This window comes from Chelmon rostratus, chromosome 18 (assembly GCF_017976325.1).
Source record: "Chelmon rostratus isolate fCheRos1 chromosome 18, fCheRos1.pri, whole genome shotgun sequence".
Lineage (NCBI taxonomy): Eukaryota > Metazoa > Chordata > Actinopteri > Chaetodontiformes > Chaetodontidae > Chelmon > Chelmon rostratus.
In genome coordinates this window covers 8418793-8441974 of record NC_055675.1, presented here as the reverse complement: position 1 = coordinate 8441974, position 23182 = coordinate 8418793, and the positions used below count along the sequence as shown (strand labels likewise).

At 43.0% G+C, this 23182-nt stretch overlaps 1 protein-coding gene across 1 annotated transcript; it reads left to right on the top strand.

The window, feature by feature from the left end:
• Positions 1 to 161: 161 nt before the first annotated feature.
• LOC121621944 (mitogen-activated protein kinase-binding protein 1-like) lies at positions 162 to 22441 on the top strand. Its single transcript, XM_041958686.1, has 33 exons — positions 162 to 263; positions 1391 to 1482; positions 3881 to 3940; positions 4040 to 4097; positions 5340 to 5510; positions 5690 to 5827; positions 6400 to 6582; positions 7364 to 7524; positions 8131 to 8320; positions 8745 to 8876; positions 8972 to 9159; positions 9244 to 9335; positions 9415 to 9540; positions 9892 to 9962; positions 11708 to 11829; positions 11950 to 12025; positions 12110 to 12221; positions 12343 to 12406; positions 12758 to 12868; positions 12968 to 13125; positions 13385 to 13422; positions 14354 to 14554; positions 14651 to 14796; positions 14940 to 15079; positions 15855 to 16046; positions 16446 to 16512; positions 17722 to 17865; positions 18376 to 18527; positions 18866 to 19498; positions 19603 to 19684; positions 19813 to 19901; positions 21322 to 21407; positions 22142 to 22441. Exons 1-33 carry the CDS (start codon positions 162 to 164, stop codon positions 22379 to 22381), a joined length of 4617 nt encoding a protein of 1538 aa, XP_041814620.1. The 3' UTR covers positions 22382 to 22441.
• The last annotated feature ends 741 nt before the right edge of the window (positions 22442 to 23182 follow it).

The following is a 23182-nucleotide window of genomic DNA, read 5'->3' as shown; positions in this document are numbered from 1 at the left end:
AGCGCTGTCCGACTTTGCAAACCTCTGCTGGAGGTTTGGCGGTGGGAGGACCGTCACAGGCGCCCGGTCTCCTCTGCAGCCTGCATGCTCGCCCCGGCCGCTGGCTTCTCACAGTGGACGGTCAGCAGCTCTCGGAGCGGTGCCACAGAGCTGCAAGCAAAATGCCTGCAGACGGATTCACGATTAAAAGTCGCATCAGGAATTTGCTGCGCTCTCCGACAACCAGACACAAGAAGAACAGGGGAGAGAACCTCAGCAGCAAGGTATGTCAGCACAGTAGAACAAGTTTACCAGAACTGACCATAGATCTGATGCACTAATTACTCATCCAAACAGCTCAAGGAACACATAGAAGAGGCTTCAGGTTGTTACCAGTAGCTTTATTAATAGTGAATAAGCCAGAGGTGGTCAGTTGTTAAGGCTTCCTTTGAGTGGTACAGGAAATCTATTTATTACCAATGTTATTGAGGATTTATTTATGTATAATTAACATGCCTGGCTGCATTATTACCAAATACAAAGTAGAAACATAAGCAGAATGCATTTTTCACAACCCGAAATGTGTTCTTATCATCCTTACAGTTTGATCTATGAAGACTAGTACGTGATTTATTCACCATTGGTAAAGTCAGTATTTTCAGCTTTTAATGAAAGTGGCCTCATTACAAAGTGATACTGAGTAAAATAAATACACTTATTGTATGAGACTAACTGGGATTCAGACATTTTATTCAGTACAGTTGTTATTTCATATGTGTTAGTAGGACACCACAGACTCGTTCATGTCACGAGACTAATCAACGACTTGACAGCTGCTTTATAATTCCTAAGACAGACAGGCATGCCTTCTGTCACATCCTCTGTTTAATTATTAGGTCAAGCCTGGTCTTTCATGTCTTTTTTTTTTTTTTTTTTTTTTTTTTTTTTTACATTTCTTATACCTAAAAGATTGAATTAGAATATTACTCACAATGTATTTTTGTTTCAAGCTTGCCGTCAAGGAGATGAATCCCTGCTGCATGTGAATCTGGTCAACGCAAGACCGAATAGTGAATCACAGAGAACATAAGTAGACATTGAACAAATGCAGGCGTGCAGAAACTAAATAATCTGTAAATCAATATTGTTTTAGATCTGGCCGACAAATCGGAATAATCACATTCCTGGGAGAGAATTGGATTTTCTATCTTTGAAGTGATGTGGAAGTTGGTCTTTTTGAGCTATAACAACAGAGCTGCTAAGTGGAGACATTAGCTGACCCTTAGCCACCGTCTTCACGTGTAATCAAACCAGTCTCTTTCTGTGTTTGATTCATTGACGAGGGTACTTAGTTACATCACTGCTGCTGAGACCCTAAAAAAAAAAAAAAACCTGCTTTGTGTCTCTCCAGGTGAGTTTGGAGAGGGTTCTAGGAATCACTGCTTCAGGGAACAGCGGTCTGGCCTGTGACCCCCGATCTGGACTAGTTGCCTATCCTGCAGGGTAAGAAGAGAGAGAAACTATTTCTGCATCCTTATCTTGACATCTAACCTTTGACAGTCTGTGCACTCACAGCTTCCTTATCATATCTACCCCACGCAGATGCTTAATGTGCAAATTTTGGTTAGTGTGTGTGTTATCTCTGCACAATCTCAGAGGAGCTTTGGAGGAGAGCTCTGTGGGCTTTCTCATCAGGGAAACTCTTTCTTTTTATCCTGTCCTCAGGGAGGCTTCCTTTGACTCTCCCAGTGATACACTGATGTAAAGAGCGTTGCGTAGTATGGTTAATTCTGTGCAAACAGTGACACTGACTGTATTAACTTGCTCAGTGCAGAGTTTTAAAAAAATGAGGCAAGTTGGAGGATTTAGATCTACAATGATGATGCTTGTGGGCCTCAGAGCTGCTGCACCACCCGTGAAAGCAGAGTTCAAGAACAAGCCTGCCGGCTCCCACGAGGCTCCAACACAAACACAAACAGAGCACCAGGTCTCTTTTGTGTTGTTCTCAAGTCTTCTGACAAAGCTGTATTAATACTAAGAAGGTCAATGGCTGTTTACAGTATTGTTATGTCAAGACGTGTCTACTTGTGATTGCCCATCTGAGTGTGTGTGTGTGCAGGCATGGGCCTTCCTGTGCACATATGTGGACAGGTTAGTGTATGTGTGTGTTATATCTGGGTCTCGCTGTCTTTTTAACAAGCTTTATGCTTCCCAAATTGTGCACAGCCTGGCAATCCGCCCGCCGCCTCACTTTAAATCTGCGCAAGCTGTCGTACCAAGAACGCAGCTTCCTGGCACGGAGCTGAACAACAGGCAGCTCGCAAACAGGTGGATCACTGGTCCGCTCTTGAAAAGGAAGTGAAGTGGAAGTTTTATTAGCAGGAAACAGTGTGGTCATGGCTGGATTATTTGAATATGAAAACGCACAATCACATAAGAGGTAGATGAATCACAGGAGGTTAGGCAATACAACATAAACACTGCATGAAGAAAGGCAGGAGATTTACTTTGAAGCATTCAAATCAGCACCAGTCAAAGCACTGACGCAGGTGGGTAAAGTTATGTTTACTGCCAGTTTATTTTCTTATTTCCACACAGTTTATATTTCAGATTCTGTCATAATTGTTCTCCCTAAAGGTTAGTTTAACCTTTAGGCAGATACAGTTAGAAGATTAATACCACTGTTATGTACATTAAATTTGAAGCTAATGCTGAAGCCAATTAGCTTAGCTTAGCTTAAATGCTGTAAACAGGGGGAAACAGCTAGCCAGCTCTGTTCAAAAGTAACAAAATCCACCTGCCAGCACTCGCTACAGCTCACAGACTCATAAATTGTTTTATTTATTTTTTATGCCATAGCATGTTTATTACCCTCTACTTTAACTTTTAGCTTCCATTTGCTGTTGTTTTTATTGTTAGCTGTTTTGTTTCCAAGCACTGTTATACATCTCCGCTCCATTGTAAAGGAAGATACCTCCTCAGTGGTACAATAACAAGAAGTGGTAAAACAAAGGTTGATGTAATGTTGACAGATTTTGTTGCCTTTGGGCGGAGCAAGGCTAGCTGTTACCTCCGGCTTCCACTCTTTATGCTAGCTAAGCTAACCGCCTGTAGCTTCACTCTTAGCCCACAATGACAGTAGTATCAATCTACTCGCCCTACTCTCGTCAAGAAAGCGCAGCAAGAGTCAAACTATTCCTCAACTACTTAAACTTTTATTTTTTTCCCTGATGTAGCTGGCACTTAGCTAATGCTAAGTTATCTCGCTGCATTGTTTTCAAGTTTAGAAAAGTTTCTAGACTGTCCCTCAACCTTGTATGACCCACCTCTGCAGCAGCGTTTGGAATTTTGATTAACTTGAGCACACCATGACGTGCTCTTCTGACTTAATAAACATATTATTGAATGAATACCGAGAAGAGCAAATGCATGAGTGAGTACAGTGTTATTGTATTTCTTGCTATAATCTTCTGGAAAATATTGAAACAGGTCACAGAACAAAGTTTGATTATGGCTCAACCAACTTTTGTGCATATTAGTTGCTATTAGAGTAATGCTGTACGCATTCCTGTGTTACATCAGAGTTTAAATGTTTGCAGAGTCATGGTGTATAACCGGTAAGCATCTGTAAGCTAAGCCACAAGTATGCACTGTGAAAAGAGAGCTCAGGTGTTCGTTTGTTGACCTGAAAATGCGTTGGACAAGTGTTTGCATTTCTTTTAAACATCTTGACTGTATAGATGCAAAAACACTTGAAAGCAGCCGTGGAAATTTTCCACCTCAACAAAACTATTACCTCAGCACAAGGAATACACGCCAAGCATGAGTTTCCAGATCTGTTCCAGTACCTATGTAAACATAAGTCATGTGGTGGATTTTGATGATATTCTTTCTTGTGTAGGTGTGTGGTCGTCTTGCTGAACCCCAAGAAGAACAGGCAGCACCACATTATCACTTCAAGGTGCACACAGACTCAATCTGCATTTAATCGGGACAGCATTTAGCAGTCAAAACTACCTGAACATGAGTCACACTGAGCTCTTTCTCTCACCGTTCATAGGAAGACCATCACAGCTCTATCCTTCTCTCCTGATGGCAAGTACCTGGTCACTGGAGAGGTGAGTCTTCCTGCACGTCAATCTGCTGAATTTGTGGCGCACGGTTTTGTCACAATTCAGCATCTTGTCTTATTGCTTTTCACATTTGGACACGCTGTTAACAGGCTTTCCTCCCCTTATCCGTCCTAGAACTTTACTGTTTGACCTTCATCAGGTTAACATGATAGTAGAATTAGTGTATTTAGACAATTACATCCTTCCTGGCTGCACTTATGAGCAGTACAAGCATGTTTCATTGAGTACATCCTTGCATGATTTGGGCCTATAACAAGTGTTTCCTCTTGTTCTCCTGCAATGTATCAGACATCTGCAGTTGTGGTGTAGTTGCATCGTGTGCCCTAAGAAAACACACTATCTTAATCCGCTTCAGCCAATCAAAGCCGATTAAAGACTTCTCTGTGTAAGTGGATGAGCAAGCAGTAGTTGCCATGACGGCAGAGAGCAAAGTTCAAACAAGCAAATACCGTGAGGAAAGGCTGATCTGCTGCCATTTAAAAAGAACCAAATGCCAAATTTTGCAGTTTACTCAACACAGCTGATTTTTATATTAAACTAAATATGTACAAGTTTACAGGCTTCCAAGCCAAATGTTAATGTTATAGTCAGCAAGCAGACTTGTTGTTGTTGCTCTTTTTACCTGTTTCGTTTCTGCGATCAGAGCTGAAAGCATCACAGTGCTGTCAGAGGATTTCCTAGAGGCTCTCAAAGAGGAGAAGACTTTGTGAATAACCTGATAAGAAATGTCCCTCACACACACACTCATCCACCAAACAAGCTGGCATCAAGGGCAGGCCGGCAGCAGACGTGCATATCTCTATTTGTCTTTCTTTTTTCAGTCTGTCTGCTTTGGAGCTCAGACTTTTGTTGAATGTCATCCATTTGCAGCGTCCTTCAGGCCGCCTGTCCTCTCTCACTTTAACTCTGACCTTTGAAAGGCCGTTCTGTCGTACTAGAGTAAGAGACTGCGCAAATAGCCTGCTGACCTTTTGATCCGTGAGAGAGAATAATATGAACAGGTCAAGGGACACTTAACTGTATATAGTGAGAAGAGGTCAGAGGGCAGAGAGGATTATCTCTCACTGCCAGCTGACCACTATATTGTAAGACTGGGCACAAAAGCCTGACATGTCTTTAGACATAAGAACCATTCCAATAATAAATTCCATAATAACAGTCAAGTCTCTTCTCTCGTTTAATTCTGTTACTCACTCCCGGTCCACATCTCTCTTTCCTTTCCACCAGAGCGGCCACCGGCCAGCGGTGAGACTGTGGGACGTGGCCGAAAGAAGACAGGTGGCCGAGCTACAGACGCACAAATATGGCGTCTCCTGCGTGGCGGTCTCCCCCAACAACAAATACATTGTCAGTGTGGGAAACCAGCATGACATGATTGTCAGCGTCTGGGCTTGGAAGGTAGGTCTAACCCTCATGATTGATACCACGCTCAGCAGCTGGTTAGCTTAGCTTAGCATAAAGACTGAAATCAGAGGGAAACAGCTAGCATGTCTGTCAAGTATTTTCTAGCAAATCCAAATGTGCTGCAGCTCCAGGAAGGCTATGATTTTAACATGTATTGTTTGGTTCTCTTCCAGAAAGATGTAGTGGTCGCTGCTAACAAGGTGTCCAGTAAGGTGACAGGTGTGTCTTTCTCTGAGGACAGCTCCTACTTTGTAACTGTCGGGAACAGACACATCAAATTCTGGTATCTGGACCACTGCAAGGCCAGCAAGGTATTAAAAATATAAAAATAATAGTGTGTTTTCTATCAAGTTTGTGTCAGTCATGCAAGTTACAACCCCCTTTCACTTTAGTTCTTTTTGGAGTTGTGTTTCTACCGTCAGGAGGATCCTCCCCAAAACATTTTTCCAGTGTGAAAATCGTCCAAACTAGAAAAACTAACCAGTAGTTCCCATTTCCTTTGTTCCCGAGCCGAGAGTCTTCACGTCAGTGAACTACACACAGTTTTTTTTCACAACTTAACAACTGCTTACTGCATAACCAAATAAAAGAAAGCACTCAAGTAATGGAGTGGGAAATAATTTAATAATACTAGTAACACTTTTAACTGCAAAATCCTTGGTTTCTCGCTTGGCCTTTCTTTGTTAGTTTAAAAGCTCATTTTCACACCAACGAGTTCCACTTTTAATAATCATGCACAAAAAAACTGCACACATGCACACATTTCAAAAAGACTGGAAGAGGCTGTAATGTCGACATGCACAGGAGTATGAGATGTAACCGGTATTCTTCTTGAAGCACTTCAGTCTGAGCCAGCTAACCCTCACCCCTCTGTGGCGTTTAGGCCAGTGCCCCCGTCCCCCTGCTGGGCCGCTCGGGGCTGCTGGGAGAGCTGAGGAACAACTTCTTCTGTGACGTGGCCTGTGGACGGGGCTCCACATCTGACTCCACCTTCTGCATTACCTCCTCTGGCCTGCTGTGTGAGTTCAACAGCAAGAGGATGCTGGACAAGTGGGTGGACCTACGGGTGAGTGACTCAAAGGAAGTATCCAGCACTCACAAGAGGTTCTTTGGGCTCTTTAGCTACCACTACTTTTAATTGGGTGGGTGCTAACGGTCGCTGCTGTGTTTTAACCGCAAAGGTCACTTTTAATAAAATGTTATAGGCTAATGCATTTTGGTGCGTTAACAAATAATTTAAAGGTCATAAACTCCAGAGGTTTAGTTTGGACAAAACCTCATTGATATTATTCAATCTGTCATGTATTGGCTTCTTGTCATGAGTTAGAACAGAAGATTGATACCACTCTTCTATCTGTCTGTTAAAGTTGAGGCTACAACCAGCAGCTGTTTAGCTTAGCTTAAGCAGGCAGAAACAGGTCAACCCGCTCTGTCTGAGGGTAAAAACATCTTCCTACTAGCAGTTTCATTCACCCAATTTAGCTTAACCAGCGTTAATCTACAATATGTTTATATATCCGTTACTGTTTATGGTCAGTGTTCAGCTGTGGTGTTCAATCAAGAGGTGAGGATCAAGGTGTGTGGTTCCTGATCCTGCCTTCTGTCAGAGGATCAGAGGGATTAGCAACAGGGACGAAGACAAGTACAGGATGTGTTTGGAAGAATTCCAGCGAGGACGCATTTATGCTCCACTGCAACCTTCTGTAACCTTTATCACCGCTGGCAGGCAGGACGGTCGTGGACTCGCCCACTTAATTAGAATTTACTCTACTTGTAGGTTTAGAAGTAACCCATCTGTAAACGATGGAGCTGTAGAGCTAATGTGCCTGCTGTGTCCTGCCTTACAGACGGGCGTGGCCCAGTCTCTGTCTCTGTCTGAGGACATGATCTTCTGCGGCTGTGCCGATGGAACGGTGCGAGCCTTCAGCCCCGTTGACCTGCACTTCGTCTGTACGCTGCCGCGGCCGCACCCCCTTGGCTCTGACGTCTCTGCTGTCACCGAGGCCAGGTGAGGAAGAGCTCAGGAGTAACAGAGCTTCTCCTTGGCAGGGATCCACTGCAGGACCAAATGCTCTCTGTTATTTGTGTGTCCCTTCTTAAGTCAAACACACAGTCAAAAATAACTCCTGTGTTTCTTATTTCTGAGGACGTCAGCATCATATAATATCACATTGATATCATATAATACAAATATCATGAACTCACTGTTGAGTAGCCAGAAAAGGCTGTATGTTATTATATGATTTGAACAGAACAAAATTATAAGTTACTGAATATTTTGAAGTGATATTACTTGCTAAAAAGTGACGTTTTAATTAAATTTAAGCTAAACTGTACCACTTATGTTCCAAGTCAAGACATAGATATGATATGAATATTATAGTAATGTTATACAGGGCGTAACATAATAAACTGTGAGTGTTTTTTTAAGATTCAGTAGGCACATTTTATAATGCAATTATGAACAATATAGCAGATTATATTATTTAGGTGGAAGAGGGCCCACAGTCTGCCTGTCCCACCCGTTAACAAAATCTCTTAGTATTTTTAAGAAAACATCTGTTGCTATTATTCAATGATCTTCAAAAATGTGTCCCAATCTCCTTCCCATCAGCCACCTATTTTCCACCAAGACGGACGCCCGTTACCCAGATGCCATTGCTGTTACCTACGACCCCGTCAGCCGCTGGCTGAGCTGTGTGTATAATGACCACAGTCTGTACGTGTGGGATGTGCGAGATGTCAACAGGGTGGGGAAGGTGCACTCTGCCCTCTTCCATGCTGCCTGTGTCGGGGACCTGGAGGTAAACAGACAGGAGGAAGTAAATGATACACACCTCTTTAACCACAGTGACACACATTTCAAACCAGCCCCTCACTCAGTGTGTAGTTAATAATAACACAGTGGACTGAATGGTGGGTATTGATTAGGCCACTGATTGGGCAACATTAGAGGATTGATCAATACAACTGGCCTGCTCTGGGCAGTTTGTTACCCTACTAAACTGGGAACCAGTTTGGGACTCAATGATGGATGCTATTATTATATTTTGTTGTTGGTAGTTACAGTCATTGCAGGTTTTGAGCAGTCATTTTGACCATAGTTATGGTTATGAAGTCTTGTCTAGCCTGATCTTATTCATTCAAAATTACTGTTTAACATCATATAATTAATATTCCCTGAACCCCGCCACCCAACTTAACACCTTCTCTCTCATCCTTCCTCAGATGTTCCCAGATGTTCCTGGGGGAGTGGGTGCTGCTCTGTCATCGGGTGCATTTCTTAGCTGCTCAGCCGATAACACCATCAGACTGTGGCGCATGGACGATTGGGCACATTCTCAGAACATCCTCAGCCGTGTGAGTTTGGCTTTAAATGCCGTATGTCTTCATGTCGCACAAAGGAGAATGTCGACATTGGAAGTCCAATTTCTCTATTTGTCTTTGCCCTGCAGGATCTCCTGAATATAATCTACATAGATGGAAACACTAGTGCCTTGCTGGATCCAGAATGTACGACATCTGTGCATGCAGACAAACCAGGAGATGGACAGACAGCAGAAAGTAGGACTGGCATCAGGACCATCTGCATTAGTCCAGATGGCAAACACTTGGCATCTGGAGATCGCAACGGGATGCTGAGGTAGGGCAAGAACGCTAAACCTAAGAGTGATGAGTGGCTGGGATGACCTCCATCCCTCAAAAACTGTGAATTTATAATCTGCAGGGTTCATGACCTCAGCAGCATGGAGGAGATTCTGAAAGTGGAGGCACATGATGCTGAGATCCTCTGTCTTGAATACAGCAAACCAGAAACTGGTAAGCGTCTTTGTGTGTATGATTATTTGTGCATTGGCTGTTTACACAATATGTGATTAAGTTGTCTTACCACTTTCAGGTCTGAAGCTGCTGGCCACAGCTAGCAGGGACCGTCTGATCCATGTCTTGGACGCTGAGGATGACTACAGTCTGGTGCAGACACTCGACGAGCACTCTTCATCCATAACAGCCGTGCGCTTTGCTGGTGAGCCACTTGAGACACTGTCAACATCTGACAGCTAATCTTTTCTTAATCCACGCTTTCATCTCCATTCAGTCCCACACAAAGTCCCTCTTTTATTTTACTTGCAACACTGCTTGTTTAAATAATAGATGACAACTTTGTTTGTTACGTGCAAAGCCTTTTCTCGCCCTTCATTTTCTATTTAATGAATTCATTTAGTCGACACTTGAGATTCATTTCTAGGCTTTTTTCTTTTAAACTCTTTTGAAAATGCTAGTGGAAGCTGACTGATGAAAGCAGGACTTAATAACTCAGTAACCTTCTTTTAAAGCTCAAAAAAGTCAGCCTCAAATATTCATCTTTGTTCTTCAGCCAATGACAACAAGGTGAGGATGATCAGCTGTGGGGCAGACAAGAGCATCTATTTTCGCACGGCACACAAGGTAAGACACGTCTGAGCAGGATTCAGCCACCATCAAAGCATGTATCTTTCCACAGGGGCAATCTGCCGTTGAGTGTCCATAAAAACATTAATGCACTGACTGAAAATACATCTACGCCTGCATGCTGCATAGTTTTAGCTGGAGTCAGCAGCTGGTTAGGTTAGCTTAGCACCAAGACTGGAACCAGAGGTAGACAGCTAGACTGTCTTTGTCCGCCTAATAGGACATTTAAAGCATCTTTTATTATTAAATCTTGTGTGTTTACTCTGTACCAAAACCAAAGTGTAAAAACGATATAGCTCACCAGGCTAGCTCTTTCCCCCTGTTTCTAGTCTTTGTGCTAAGCTAAGCTAACTGCGTGCTGGCGTCATTGCCTTTTGTATCATTTTCACATGTTCCCAGTGTTTTATAAAAGCTATACACAATCTGAGGCTATTTTAAATGTCTGTAAAATGCCTGTTTCTCCTGATTTACTGCTCAGCATTTTGGTACAGAGGAACAACTGATTCAACGGTAGAGTTACTTGCTACACGTAAAAATCATTTCCAGGAATTCCTCATAATTCTTCCTGGCCATAAAAGACACAACGAGGAGCTAATCTGGGTTCAGCATTTTCTGCTGCTTCATTGATTTTGACTCAGATTCTTCATTGATTCCTCACATTAAGGACTCACTGTGCAGCAACAACAGTAAAAACCATCTATTTAGCTTCTGTTGGTGAATACAACGCTGCAGCTTGTACCACAAAAGGAGCATTTAGACTGCAAGTTGTATAACTAAATGCGATAAAGGAGGCATCCTGCTTCAGCCTTTCCTCTTGATTTGCTTCTGGGTTACTGGGACAACTTTCTGTTCATTCAGAGTTGCATAAGTTACAACATTCTTGTTAAACTTAAGACACGATTCAGGCCACTGCAGTGACTCATGAACATTGTAGAGCACAGTAAACAATGGCTTGTTAGTCCTCAGTAAAACTTCTCCTGAGCATCCAGACATTTATGGAGTAGTCATTGTAGAAACTTGTTGTGACAGGTCTGCCCTCCCCGCAGGATATAAACGAGCATCCTCTGTGCTGCCTCCTATTATTATCTGTGTTTTTAAGGATTCTAAATGAAGCGAAATAGTCTTTTCTGACCATGTGTGTATGATTGGATGGACAAACACTGATTTTCTGTGGACCAAACTTTGAAAATGACATTTCTTTAACCTACATTTTTCCAAGCACATTCACTCTGCACAGCTAGACGTTAACTGAGGCAAATTCTTCATGTTGTGCTTTTCATGCGTTTTTAAGCATATCAACTATGTTTATGTTGACACTGATTCAATGTGATCTCTGCATTTTTAACATATCTGAATGCATATGTCATGTTTGCCATTTTATTTACAAACAGTGTGAAAGCATATTATCCGTTACAGTTTCTGTGTAGCTCTCCATCTTACAAAAGGAGCTGCAAGGTAAATTATAATGACTGTATTCCACCTAAAATGTGCCTGACTTTTGTGCATACATGTAATGCTTTGGAAAAGAGGCAGAAACTAGGGGACACACATGCAGAATGTAAAGGTCAGAGTCCCTCAAGGTGAAATAACTCAATTAGTGACTCCTGTCAGCTTTACTTACTGCACAACCAGGTCAATTACTCATTGTAATCAAATTCCCAAAATGGGTCGTTTTTAACTCATGTGACTTTATATCAAAGCTTGCTACACAGAGCTGGCACGTGTTTCTTTTTGTTTGGCAGACTGACAGAGGAACAGAGTTCAAGCGTTCCCACCACATGGTGAGGAAGACCACACTGTACGACATGGGCGTAGACCCCACCTGCAAGTATGCTGCTGTTGGCTGTCAGGACCGCTGCATCAGGTGAGCATGTCCGCACATGAACGTGGATTTGAAGGTCTGTGAGGTTAGCGACGGGAAAATTAATCTTACAGGAAAGTCTTTTTTTTCCTACATTTTTGAGATGTCTTTCTTTCTTTGCAGGATTTTCAACATCAGCAGCGGCAAACAGAAGAAACTCTACAAGGGATCCCTGAGTGAGGATGGCAGTCTGTTCAGGGTAACATTTTCCTCCACAGTCCACATGCGCGTCCCCTCCTCTATATACAGCGTGTTGACCATCGAACTCTTTTGGTCCTGGCAGGTACAGCTTGATCCGTCAGGTCAATACGTGGCCACCAGCTGCTCCGATAAAAACATCAGCATCTTTGACTTCTACACTGGGGAGTGTGTGGCCACTATGTTTGGACACTCCGGTGACAGAACACACGTCTACACCTCACATATACATATATGATGCTTTTATAGCAGTAGGGAATAGGACCGGTCTCCTAACATTGTCCGTTTTATTTATGTTTGTTTTGGTTTGTTTTGCAGAGATTGTCACTGGGATGAAGTTTACCAACGACTGCAAGCATTTGATTTCTGTGTCAGGGGACAGGTGAGAAACGGGCCTGTGTGGGGATTCACTCAATCAGTAATCTGAAGTGTACAGGAGAAAAGTTTATAAAAATAAAATTATATTTTTGGTGTATTTGTAAAGCAATAGTATTAGTACTACAAGAATTAGTTCTATATTTAAAATCTGAGCTCTAATAACAGTGAGCTATCCAAATATGAATAGAATGGAACCACTGTAGAGGTCCAGGACTGGAGCAGCACAATTAAAATCGTCCTCGGCCTCTGCTGCCAGAGGAAATGAGTGAGGAAATGTGTTTGCAGACAGTTTCCTCAATAGTCAAGCTGAAATGAAATCTTGAATTTTTAATGCCTGAATGCTTTTATCTTCCAGCTGTATCTTTGTGTGGCGACTGGCTCCAGAACTGACAATCAGCATGAGAGAGAGGCTCTGCCAGCTCCGACAAAACCCAAACGCACCACCGTGCAAGACCTCCAGTCTCAGGTGGCGAACTTTTCACAGATTACATCCATTCCGTAAACCCAGGGTTTGGGCCAAAGCCTGCCAGAATGCTCATCATTTAGTCTGACTGTGTTGCTCCAGGCGAGAGGTGCACAGTGCCCCCACTCTGGGTGGTCTGTCTTCTGACAGCGACCGTGAGCCCGAGGAGGAGGACGGAGCAGAGAACGATGACCCCAACGACCCAGAGGACAACGCAACCAATACCTCCTCTGACAGCAGCCATGGCGAGGAGGACACAGGTACTGTCTCAGTGTGAACTGAATGAGAGCACAAACAGAGTGCTGACTCTGATCCAGGTGTTTGTCATGGCAACCAGCTGTGTCGTAGTGACTACATGTGGGCGTAACCACCTGTGTTGGTGAGTGTCTGCCATCTGTAGTAACCCTGACCCTTTTCCTCTCTGTGGAGAGCAGCTTTTGATAGAAACAATCAAGAGATCAAACAAGTATTATTTCATTATTTTGAGGCTTCTGATTATTGTGCTCTTTCATATGACAGGTGGCTCAGATGAAGGACAGGACTGGGAGCTGACAAAGGTTGGTGCTTATATTCAGTGTGAAAAGACTGTCATCATCCATCCATTAGCGATAGCTGCTTAGACTCAGTTTCAAAGAAAAATTAACACTGGAAATACGCTTTAATACTTTTGCAGTAATATTAAATGTGAAGCCGATTAATTGTTATTATTATGAAAACCATCCCATAATATTTGGATCTTGTTAGTCCAATAGAAATGAACTGGGCAGGAAACATATTTTGTAAAGAATATGATAGACAGCAAAGTGGAAAGAGTGAAGAGTGGCACTCTGCTTTGGCAAATTTTTAAAGATTGATCATGATCATATCTGATCAGATCAGACTTTAGTCACAAGGTATGTGATAATTGTTCTTTATCACATGTTTTGATGGGGCTCTTAGACTTGAATGTGGGTCTCCAGTATTATGTAGTAAGTAATATTCTTAGTGTGTTTTGTAATTGTTTCACATGACATCCCATCTCTTCAATATCAGTAGTAAATACATGTTTCCACTTGATTCACTTCCTGACAAATGCTTCATAGTTAGTAACAGCATGTAATAATTTGTACGTACTTTGATTATGTAGAACGGACAGTTGATGAGCAGTTCAACTAATGCTACACTACTACCTCTTTTAGTTTTCTGTCAGTGCTTCAGAACGCTACCGTACATGAGATTATATCCTCTTTGATGTATCAGAGGAGAAATACCCTCCTGCTATGTCTTAAAAGTGATAAAAGACTATGTGAAATCCATTCTGAAACACACAGCCAGAGTGGGAGGACTGAAGACTAGATCACACAGCCTCATCTGAGATGTGTACATCTTGAGGAAAACTGTCGACATTAATTTCCAGAACTGCTGCGCGATGTTTTTCATTCATGTCCTTTTCAATAGAAATCGTGGTTCACTGTGTCATCTTATGCACCTCCTGTACGTCCTTTCTAGCATGGACTCGTTGGCCAGGTCTCTCCTGACTCCTCTAAGCGCCCTCGAAGGCGCTGGTCTCACCGCATGGGCTCTCTGGAGGTGATGGTTAAATCCATGATGGACCTGAGGCAGCTGGAGACCTTTGCTCACAAGAAAAACCCCAACTGCCCCCCTCATGACAGAGAGAGACAGAGCACGTCCAGCCTCCAGGAGCCCATGGTATGCATGGATCTAGTATGTCAAAGAGAGAAAGAGGGAGCTTTCCACATGGATCAGTGTGTGTAATTGCACTATGTCACCTATCATTTTCTACAGCTTCAGTTGGAGGAGAGAGCCAAGAGGCATCGGCCCTGGCCGCACACTGACTGGCTGTCCTCACACCCATCCAAGGGCATCAGGGGGGCCGACGGAGCCGTGCTGTACCCCGAGGAGAACGAGGACGCCACAAGTCTACGGGGCAGGTAAATCCCCGCTCAGTGCTCGCACACTCAAGCCATCACAATGACACTGAGAGAGAGCAAAAGTGATTTTCTATTCCTGGCTCAAGGTTTCCCTCCACCCCTGTTCATCATTGTTTCTGCTGCTCTCTGTTTTCGTATGTCAGTGATTACATGGTGAAGGAGCAGCACTGCAGGATGCAAGGGCGAGGGATCCGCAGCGAGAGCCAGGAAAGCCGCAGCCCAGACAGCGCTTGCTCTCTGGGCTACGACAGCAGGGAGTCCAGCCCGGATCGTGTCCTGGAGGGTAACGTCTTACTCTGATCACAACAGACATAATAATAATTAATCAATTAAAACAAAACACGATTACGATTGACATTCATTTAATTTGACAATTTACTTTTGCTTGCATGAAAACTCAAATCCACAAAACCGAAGATAAGCAATTAAAGCCGCTTCTGTATGTGCACATTTTGAAAATGTCAGACTTCAGCACCCCCCAGTGGTACTAACAGTAATAATTTATATATTATAGTAAAATAATAATAACTTTATTCGTTTGAATGCTAAAATTATAGACTATTACTACACACAGTGGCTCTCATTGAGAGTTTTTCTTGCAGCAGCTTGCAGGCAGCACATTAGCAGAGTGAGCTTGAATAAAACAGAATAATGTCCAAGGAATTTTGAATAGATATGAGACACACTGGTATGCTATATTTCAGTATTTCTATCTGTCTACATTTCTGTTTCAAGTTCGGTCTCCTCAAAGTGTGTCAAGTGCTGGATTTAAAATGAAAAGCTAAAACGTACATGAAAGCCCTGACATCTCAGCAACATACAGCGAAGCTGATACCCGCCGAGAGGGATTTGAGCACAGAGAGTCTGGGATTTTCTCAGTTTCAGACCTGATAGAAATATGTCAGATAATGCTACCACATCAGCCTCAGTGTTCTAGCTGGTCATTTGTTAAGGATTATTTGGTACCAAGGTCAAGGAGTGTTTGGAAATGTGTTTTTTTTTTCTTTCTCTCTCTTCCTTGAGCTTCATCTGTACCTTTTCCTCCTTTGTGCTCTCAGATTCTGCAGATGTGGAGTCCCTGGGGCAGGACAGCTCTGCTGAGGAGAATGAAGAGGGGGAGGAAGATGAGCAAAAGGCAGAAGTGACGAGTATGGACGAGGCTTTGAGGACAGTGACTGGCGCTGCTGACCGCAGTCCAGAAGATTTCCTGAAGCAGAACTTTGAGATGCTGGCAGAAAGCTGCAGCATGGGTAGGAGAGCACAAACACTCACATGCAACATTAAAGGAACAGTAAGCCTTGGCAAAGTCATGGTGGCAATAAGGCTCCAGGATGCCAAACCAGCAAACCCTGTTTAGCTAATCTAACTGACTCCGAGCTGGAGCTTCATTTAACAGATAAAAGACTCACATCTGTATGTTCATCAAACTGTCTGCCAGAAAATTAATATCTTTATTTGCCACAATTTTGAACTGTACCTTTAAATGGCCTCCCATGCTATTGGACGTGCAAGCAATTGTGATTAGTCTTTCAGTTTCTCGTCCACTTTCTATTTCTCTTTCCTTTTCTCTTTGTGTCTCTGTCTCGTGTGTTCATCTCATTCTGCCACTGTCTCCATTTTCTTTTTTGTGTTTTGCTGTCTGTCCACAGCTGAGCAGAGCAGAGTCCCTAGGCTCAGTATGTCTTCACGCTTCCTGGCCAGAGGACATAATAACAGGTATTGTTGACCACTTCAGACCACTGTGGACTCACAGCTATAATTACAAACCCATGTGGACTCACGCACACTGCTCTGCTAGACCATCTGTGTATCATCCTGATCTAGCCAAGCTGTCAGTTTGAAATGACGTTGTTAACCTAATGTTTGGGTAATTTTCTGTGTGTATGAAGATTGATTTCTACACTTTAAAGGTTTTACCTTGTATTTCTAATTAGAATGAATATTCAGCGAGATATTCAACTGTAAACCACTGTATGATATTAGGAATGGTTTGGAGAAATATGCTTATTGGCTTTCCTGCAGAAGTTTCATGAGAAGATGGATACCACCCACACACCGCCTGTCTGTACAGTAAATATGTAGCTGCAGCCAGCAGGAGGTTAGCCTAGCTTAGCACAAAGATTGGAAACAGGGAAACAGCTCTAAAGCTGCAAAGAAAAAGTGTAACAACAAATTGCCATTTTGTGTGGGGTCATATATATCATTTAACAAATAAAGTATGAATATGTTAATTCGTGTTCTTTAGGTGTCGGTAGGTGGATTTCGTTGCCCTCATTCAGAGCCAGGCGAGCTGTTTCCCCCTGTTTCTAGTCTTTGTGTTAAGCTAAGCCAACTAGCTGCTGGCTGTAGCTACATATTTAGCATCCAGGCATGAGAGTGGTCTCAGTCTTCCCATCTAACTCTTGGAGAATTTTCCCAAAGTGTTGAACTATTCATTTTGTAAGACAGATTTGTTATAATTATACGCTTCCAATGTTCTCACGAGTGTAAAGTAAATATGTAGCTAAAGCCAGCAGCCATTTAGCTTAGCTAGACTCTGTATAGACATTAGACTAGACTCCATCCAGAGCCTACCAGCACCTCTCAAGCTCACTAATTAACAGGTTAGATATTGTTTGTTCAGTGTGTACAAAAGCTAAATTGTAAAAACAACATGTTGTGGTTTATTGTGGGTAATGAGCTGGGCTAAAGGTAGTAGGAGAGAAGGTAGCCAGGCTAGGTGTTTACTGTTTGCAGTGTTTGTGCTAAACTGCTGGCTGTAGCTTCATATTTAGCGTACGGGTACGAGAGCGGCATTGATCTTCTCACCTCTCATTAGGTGTATGTCTGCAAATGTCTAACTTTGTGTTAACTTACTGTAGACGAATGCAGTGTGTATATTACTCACCTCCTCCCCTAACTCTGTAATACCTTCTCTCTGTGTAGGGCTTTGTCTCCATTTGCCAGGGTGCATGGAAAGGAACAAGGCAGTCTCTCCGCTAAGCCCCCTGTGTCAAAAGTACGACCATTGATGGAAGATAGCATGGAGGACAAGACCCCTGCATCCCCCGGCAGGAGCGAGAGGCTTAAGTAAGGAGAGAACATAGACTAGGAGCTGCGTGAGGTTTATTTTTAGACAAATGCTCTTTTGGTACACTTTGATTAATGAATCATAAAGGCATGAGAACAAAAAAATCACAAAAGGTACTCTGTCTGCATAAACAACTGATTATGAAATAATAATGAAAGTCCACCATGCACGAATGCAATATAGCACATACTTGACGAACAGGACTCTCCTGAGGTCCCACTAGGCTACAATGTTTTTACGCTGTTTACAACCAGTACATTTCTGCTGTTACTTCCACATTAATAATAGATATGATGTAAACAAAAGCAGGGAGATACTGAACTCTCATCTAAAGTAATTATGCACATGCAAATCAGTTAGACTCATTTGCTACAGTGTAGCCAAACTGTAGCACAGACACAAAAGAACACAAATCAACACAAATGATGTTTACTTGGCTTGTTTTTCCCTTTCTTGGTACTCAATTATTGTGCGCAATGTGATCTTAAAGCCGCTGTTTTGCCTCTCAGCAGGATTGATGCTCCAGAGAGAGACTGCACTCCTACCCATAGACCCCTGAAGAAGAAGACGTCAGGGTCCCACCTGTGGAGGTTGTCCAACCCTCCATCCAAAGCGACGTGTTTACAGAAATCACACTCTGCCCAGAACCTGGCCTCGGACTGTACGTTTCATCATCGTTTTGTTTGTTTTTAAGTTGGTATTTTCTGCCATTGCTGTAATGTTTGGGTCAGATTATTCAGTGAACTTCATTAGCTTCATTAGGTTTACACTGATAGACAGTTACACCACCTCAAGAGTACATTTAAACAGAATCTCTATGGGGATCTTTTGTGAAATATTAAAAAAAAAAACATACTTTTTTACTTTGGATAATTACCTGGAATATGCAATAATTTGTTAAATAAATCTAAAAGTCATCCAGTTACACAATATGATTAAATGTGCAAATGTTTTCTCAACAAAAGTCATATTAATCTCCACTTCTACATTTTTCTCCAGCTCCTCACTCATCTGTGCCCTCTAGTGACCAAAGGGAGTTGTGCAAGAGACCTCAGCTGCTTTTCCTGGATCACGACGCTTCCAGGCCGTCCTTCCACTTTTCTTCACCCTCTTCTGGCTCCCCACAGTCCCCCCAGTCCCCCCTGCCCTGGGAGAGCCCCAGACTCAAGCCCCAGCACTCCTACATGAACCCCACCGCCAGCTCCATGGCAAAAAGCAGCCGCTCCTCCTCGCTGGGAGAGGGCATCCAGATGCGCACTCCGCCCTGCTCTCCCTCCTTCCACAAGAGCAGGAGGTCGTGTGGGGAGCTGGAGGGTGATCCTCCCCTGCTCACATCTTCTCCAGTCGCTGCTGCCCCCTCTGCTGTCTCATCAGCATCCTCCCTCTCATTGCGTCCTCTGTCGAACAGTCCCTCCCCGACTCCTCCCCACCCTACAGCTACAGTTTCACCCACTCCTTCTACCCAGAACATCCCACCCTCTCGCATCCCACTCCCCAGACAGCCTCTCAGCCCTCGCCGCAGCCTCTGCCTGGAGGGGATGCCGAGCTCAAGTTGGTCTGGAGGCCCGGCGAGGGATTCTACTCCGACCATAGATCCTGGATGTGATGTTACACCTACTCCAGGAAGGCAAGGTTAGACAGCCAGCCATATACTGTAGATCTGACACACAAACAGCCCCAAGTAAGGAACTAAAGATCGCCTGTGTGTGATTTTGACTGTATCGTGTTGTCTTCAGCTCTGGTGAGGCACCTGTCTTTGGATCCTTCTTTGCCAAGTTCACTACCAGTGAAGCAGAAGAGAGGCTCAGACTCAGAGAGGTACCTTCTCACACCCCTTCAATACATCTAGCTGCATTTTGTCAGTTTTCATTCTTCTCTTATGATCTGATTACTCAGATTTTGCATTAACACAGTAACTGAGACACATTTCTGACATTTCTTCCCAGTGTCAAGGAGCCAGGCCAGGTGGCTGTAGCCAAAGAGTGCCCTCTGGTGCCTGAACAGGCCCCAACATCGAGCGCTGACCCACAGCCAGGTCTGTCCTCACAGAACTTTTTTACCAACCTGTCTGTCACTCCTGCTCCTCCTCTTCATCACTCATCGCCCTCTGCCTTCTGGCCTGTCTGTTAGTCTGCCTATCCTCCGTCTGCCTCTGTGCCCCCCTGCTGTCAATACTGCGATTACATGAGCGAGTCTAGGATGAAGGGACATGGGAAATTTTGAATTCTACTCTTGGTGAATTTTGAGATCTGTTACTTGATGAAACAAAAGGGGTGCAATGTCACCCTGAGCCTTGTACCGTCAGAAGTGAAATGACTGTCACTATAATCAAAGCCTGAGGAGACAAAAGATTATTTTTGAATTGTTTCTGAGATGATAAAAACATGATTGAACCAGCTTTGTGCTATATTGCTCAAAGCTTTAATTACTATCCAACAAAACACCAACATTCTGTGCAACCGGCTTGATGTTCCACTTGAACACACATCAAAAACAGCTGATTTTGCTGAGCAGATTCACACTTCCTCGAAGGATAGACCCTTTCCATGTCGGACTCCTCATGTTATCCTGTAGCAGTCATGTTTGCACACAGGATATCAGACCTCACGATCCAATAGAAAGAAAGAATTTGCACATGAATGCTCCTTTTTGATGATGCATACAGTAATTACCTTTTATTTCAAGGTTAAAGGATTTTTTATCATTATTTTATTGTTTTTGTCATTATACAATGTAGGGTTGCACAATGAAATGAACTTGTAGCCACGTCCACGCTGCACACACAGAATACGTATAAATAGACATTCAAATTGAATAAGGCTACAATACAAACAATAAAATAAAACAAGCTATATAAAAGCAGCACTAAAGGAAGGAGAACTAAATCATAGTTACAAGGACGTGAATGTACAATTATTATTTAACATTGTGTTCTGAGCTTCAGTTAACTGAAGTGCTGGTTGTTTTCCACACTTACTCAGTAAATAAAGGCGTGTAATGGAGTTAAAATGCTGAGATGAATCTTGAAATAACTTCTTGATCCTGTTCTTCATGCTTCTGTGCCTGCTGTTGTTTTGCTGATAATTGCCTCACAAAGGCAACAGACCTTGTTTCATTTCAATGTAAAAACAGAGAAGCCAAAAAAGGCCATTAAGTGATATCCAGTCCACATTTGCATCTACAACTGTGTTTCGCTGGAGGATACAAACTGTGAAATCAGCCTCGCAGCTCACATGGCTCTGGCAGCAGCCTCCTCACTCCTCACTCCTGCCACCAAGTTTATTCCTGCTCTTCTTGTAATGCTCTTCAACCTTTTGCTCAGCGTTCACAGTGCGCCTGCTTTGCTCGATAGCTGTGCAGTTGTGCGTATATGCAGTACAGTATGTGCCTCTCTGGTTTGCCGCATGCTGTGCCATACTTGAAAGAGTCCTCTCTCTCTCTCTCCCTCTCTGCAGATCACTCTATCACCTTGGAAACTTGTAGGCAGACTGTTACTGAGCTTCACAACAGTCTGAGGAAAACCGTTGTGCTCTACAAAACGGTCAGTGAGTGTGTGTGTGTGTGTGTGTGTGAGAAATGAGAAATAGGGGAGATGTGGGGGTTAAGAGAGCTAGAAAGGATACACGAAGAAGAGCGAAAAGGAAGATAAAGGGGGAATATACAGAGATAATTTCTCACATGCCTGTTAATGCTGCTCCTCTCATATTCCTCTTATTGTTATAAACTTGTGTGTATAGATAGATATTACTGGTTATATTTATGTCATGTTTAAAATCCTTCATCTTCTTATAATGCACTATTTTGTCTCAGTTAATGTTGTTAATGTTTCTGCAGTCTGTGGTGAAATCCATGCGAATCAGCTCACATTTTCACTCATGCCTTTTTCACTTATTATAATGCTGCTGGTTTGTCGGAAAAAACAAGCAATTTAAACACATCCGTTTGTGTTTTGTGATGCACATGTTTTGGGCTGCAACTGATGACAATTTCCATAATCAAATCACCTTTAAATGCATTGTTTAGCGACCATCGCAAGTTCCCAAAGACAAGGCAACGTCTTCAAATGTGTTTTTGGTCTGACTATAATCATGAGATGAGACCAATTGTGGTTGCAATTTTGATAGACATTGTGTTTTAATGCTGTATCTATAATCTGATGTTCAGATCAAACATGGAAAAGACACCTGGATATAAAACCTGTCTGTCTGTCTGCCTGCCTGCCTGGTTGTCTCACTCACGTCATGTTTTTCACATGTATGTATTCAGCTAAACCAGGGGCTTCAGAGCAGCCAGCAGCCCAGTGAAGATCAAAAAGAAATGAAGAGCATCCTGTCTGAGACCCTGTTGACAGTCAAGGCTGAGCTGGATTCGCTGCCTCACCCCACCTCGCAGTGCGAAGGGCCCCGAGTGGACCAAGAGGTCAAAGGTGAGGGAGAGAAGGCCCTGGCTCTGCTGGAGCAGTACGCTGAGCTGCTGCTGAAGTCTGTGGAGAAGAGACTAGATACCAAGACTTGAGGAGATGGACTGATGTTTGCTATGTGTATGGATGCACATATGCTCATGGAGCCAGACACATAAGCACTGTGAGTTTCACATTTGTTATTTGCACAGAGATCTTTTTGGAAATGTATTCGTGGACTGAAAGCAGGTGAGATGTCATTGTCATTGTCATTTGGAGAAGCCAGGTGAAATGAAGGCTGAGTATTATGCACTGAAAAAAGAACGAGTAAAAAAAGGTTGCCTTGTTTTTCAAGTTGCCATTGCTCTTCTTTGTCTGTTTTACACTTTTTCAAATCAAATTTTATAGGCAGAAGTAATAAAGCACAATTGTTAGGAGGGAGATGCCAGAGGGACAAAGAAGAGGAAGTTACATGCAGAGCTCAGGTAGTCAAAAGATGTAGTTGTTACCACAAAGTTCATCCTGTGGTATTGGCCACTGTTGAAATAGTTGTGCTAATGATGATTTGGTAAAGATTAAAAAGACCGTGTAGTGTTAGATGAGAGGAGGTTGAGCTCAGGTGTGGGGATAGAAATGCTTATATTTAGGTATGAAGTAAGTGTCAGATGGTGGACCTGGGAAGATGTTTTGTTTAGGCTGTGCATATTTTTGTCCCATTGGCGTCTCCCTAACTGCAGAGCACTGTATCTGTTAGGTCCTTATGTACATTTGTGCAAGTTTTGGTTATGCTGATTTAAATGCTCCACTGGGATTTCATATTTGTCTGAAAGAGATTGTTTTTCTGTTCAAACTGTTGCACTGCTCTTCTTTGGGCTCTCTTAAGAAATAAATAGTGAAAACACTGGACCAGATTTCTG

What these genes read in the sequence shown, in the direction of transcription:
- LOC121621944 (XM_041958686.1), top strand. Translation starts at nt 162, where the DNA reads ATGCCTGCAGACGGATTCACGATTAAAAGTCGCATCAGGAATTTGCTG. An exon ending in TGCAAGACCTCCAGTCTCAG is followed by an intron (nt 12,869 to 12,967) that starts GTGGCGAACTTT and finishes GTGTTGCTCCAG; the next exon opens with GCGAGAGGTGCACAGTGCCC. An exon ending in CCGTTGTGCTCTACAAAACG is followed by an intron (nt 21,408 to 22,141) that starts GTCAGTGAGTGT and finishes CAGCTAAACCAG; the next exon opens with GGGCTTCAGAGCAGCCAGCA.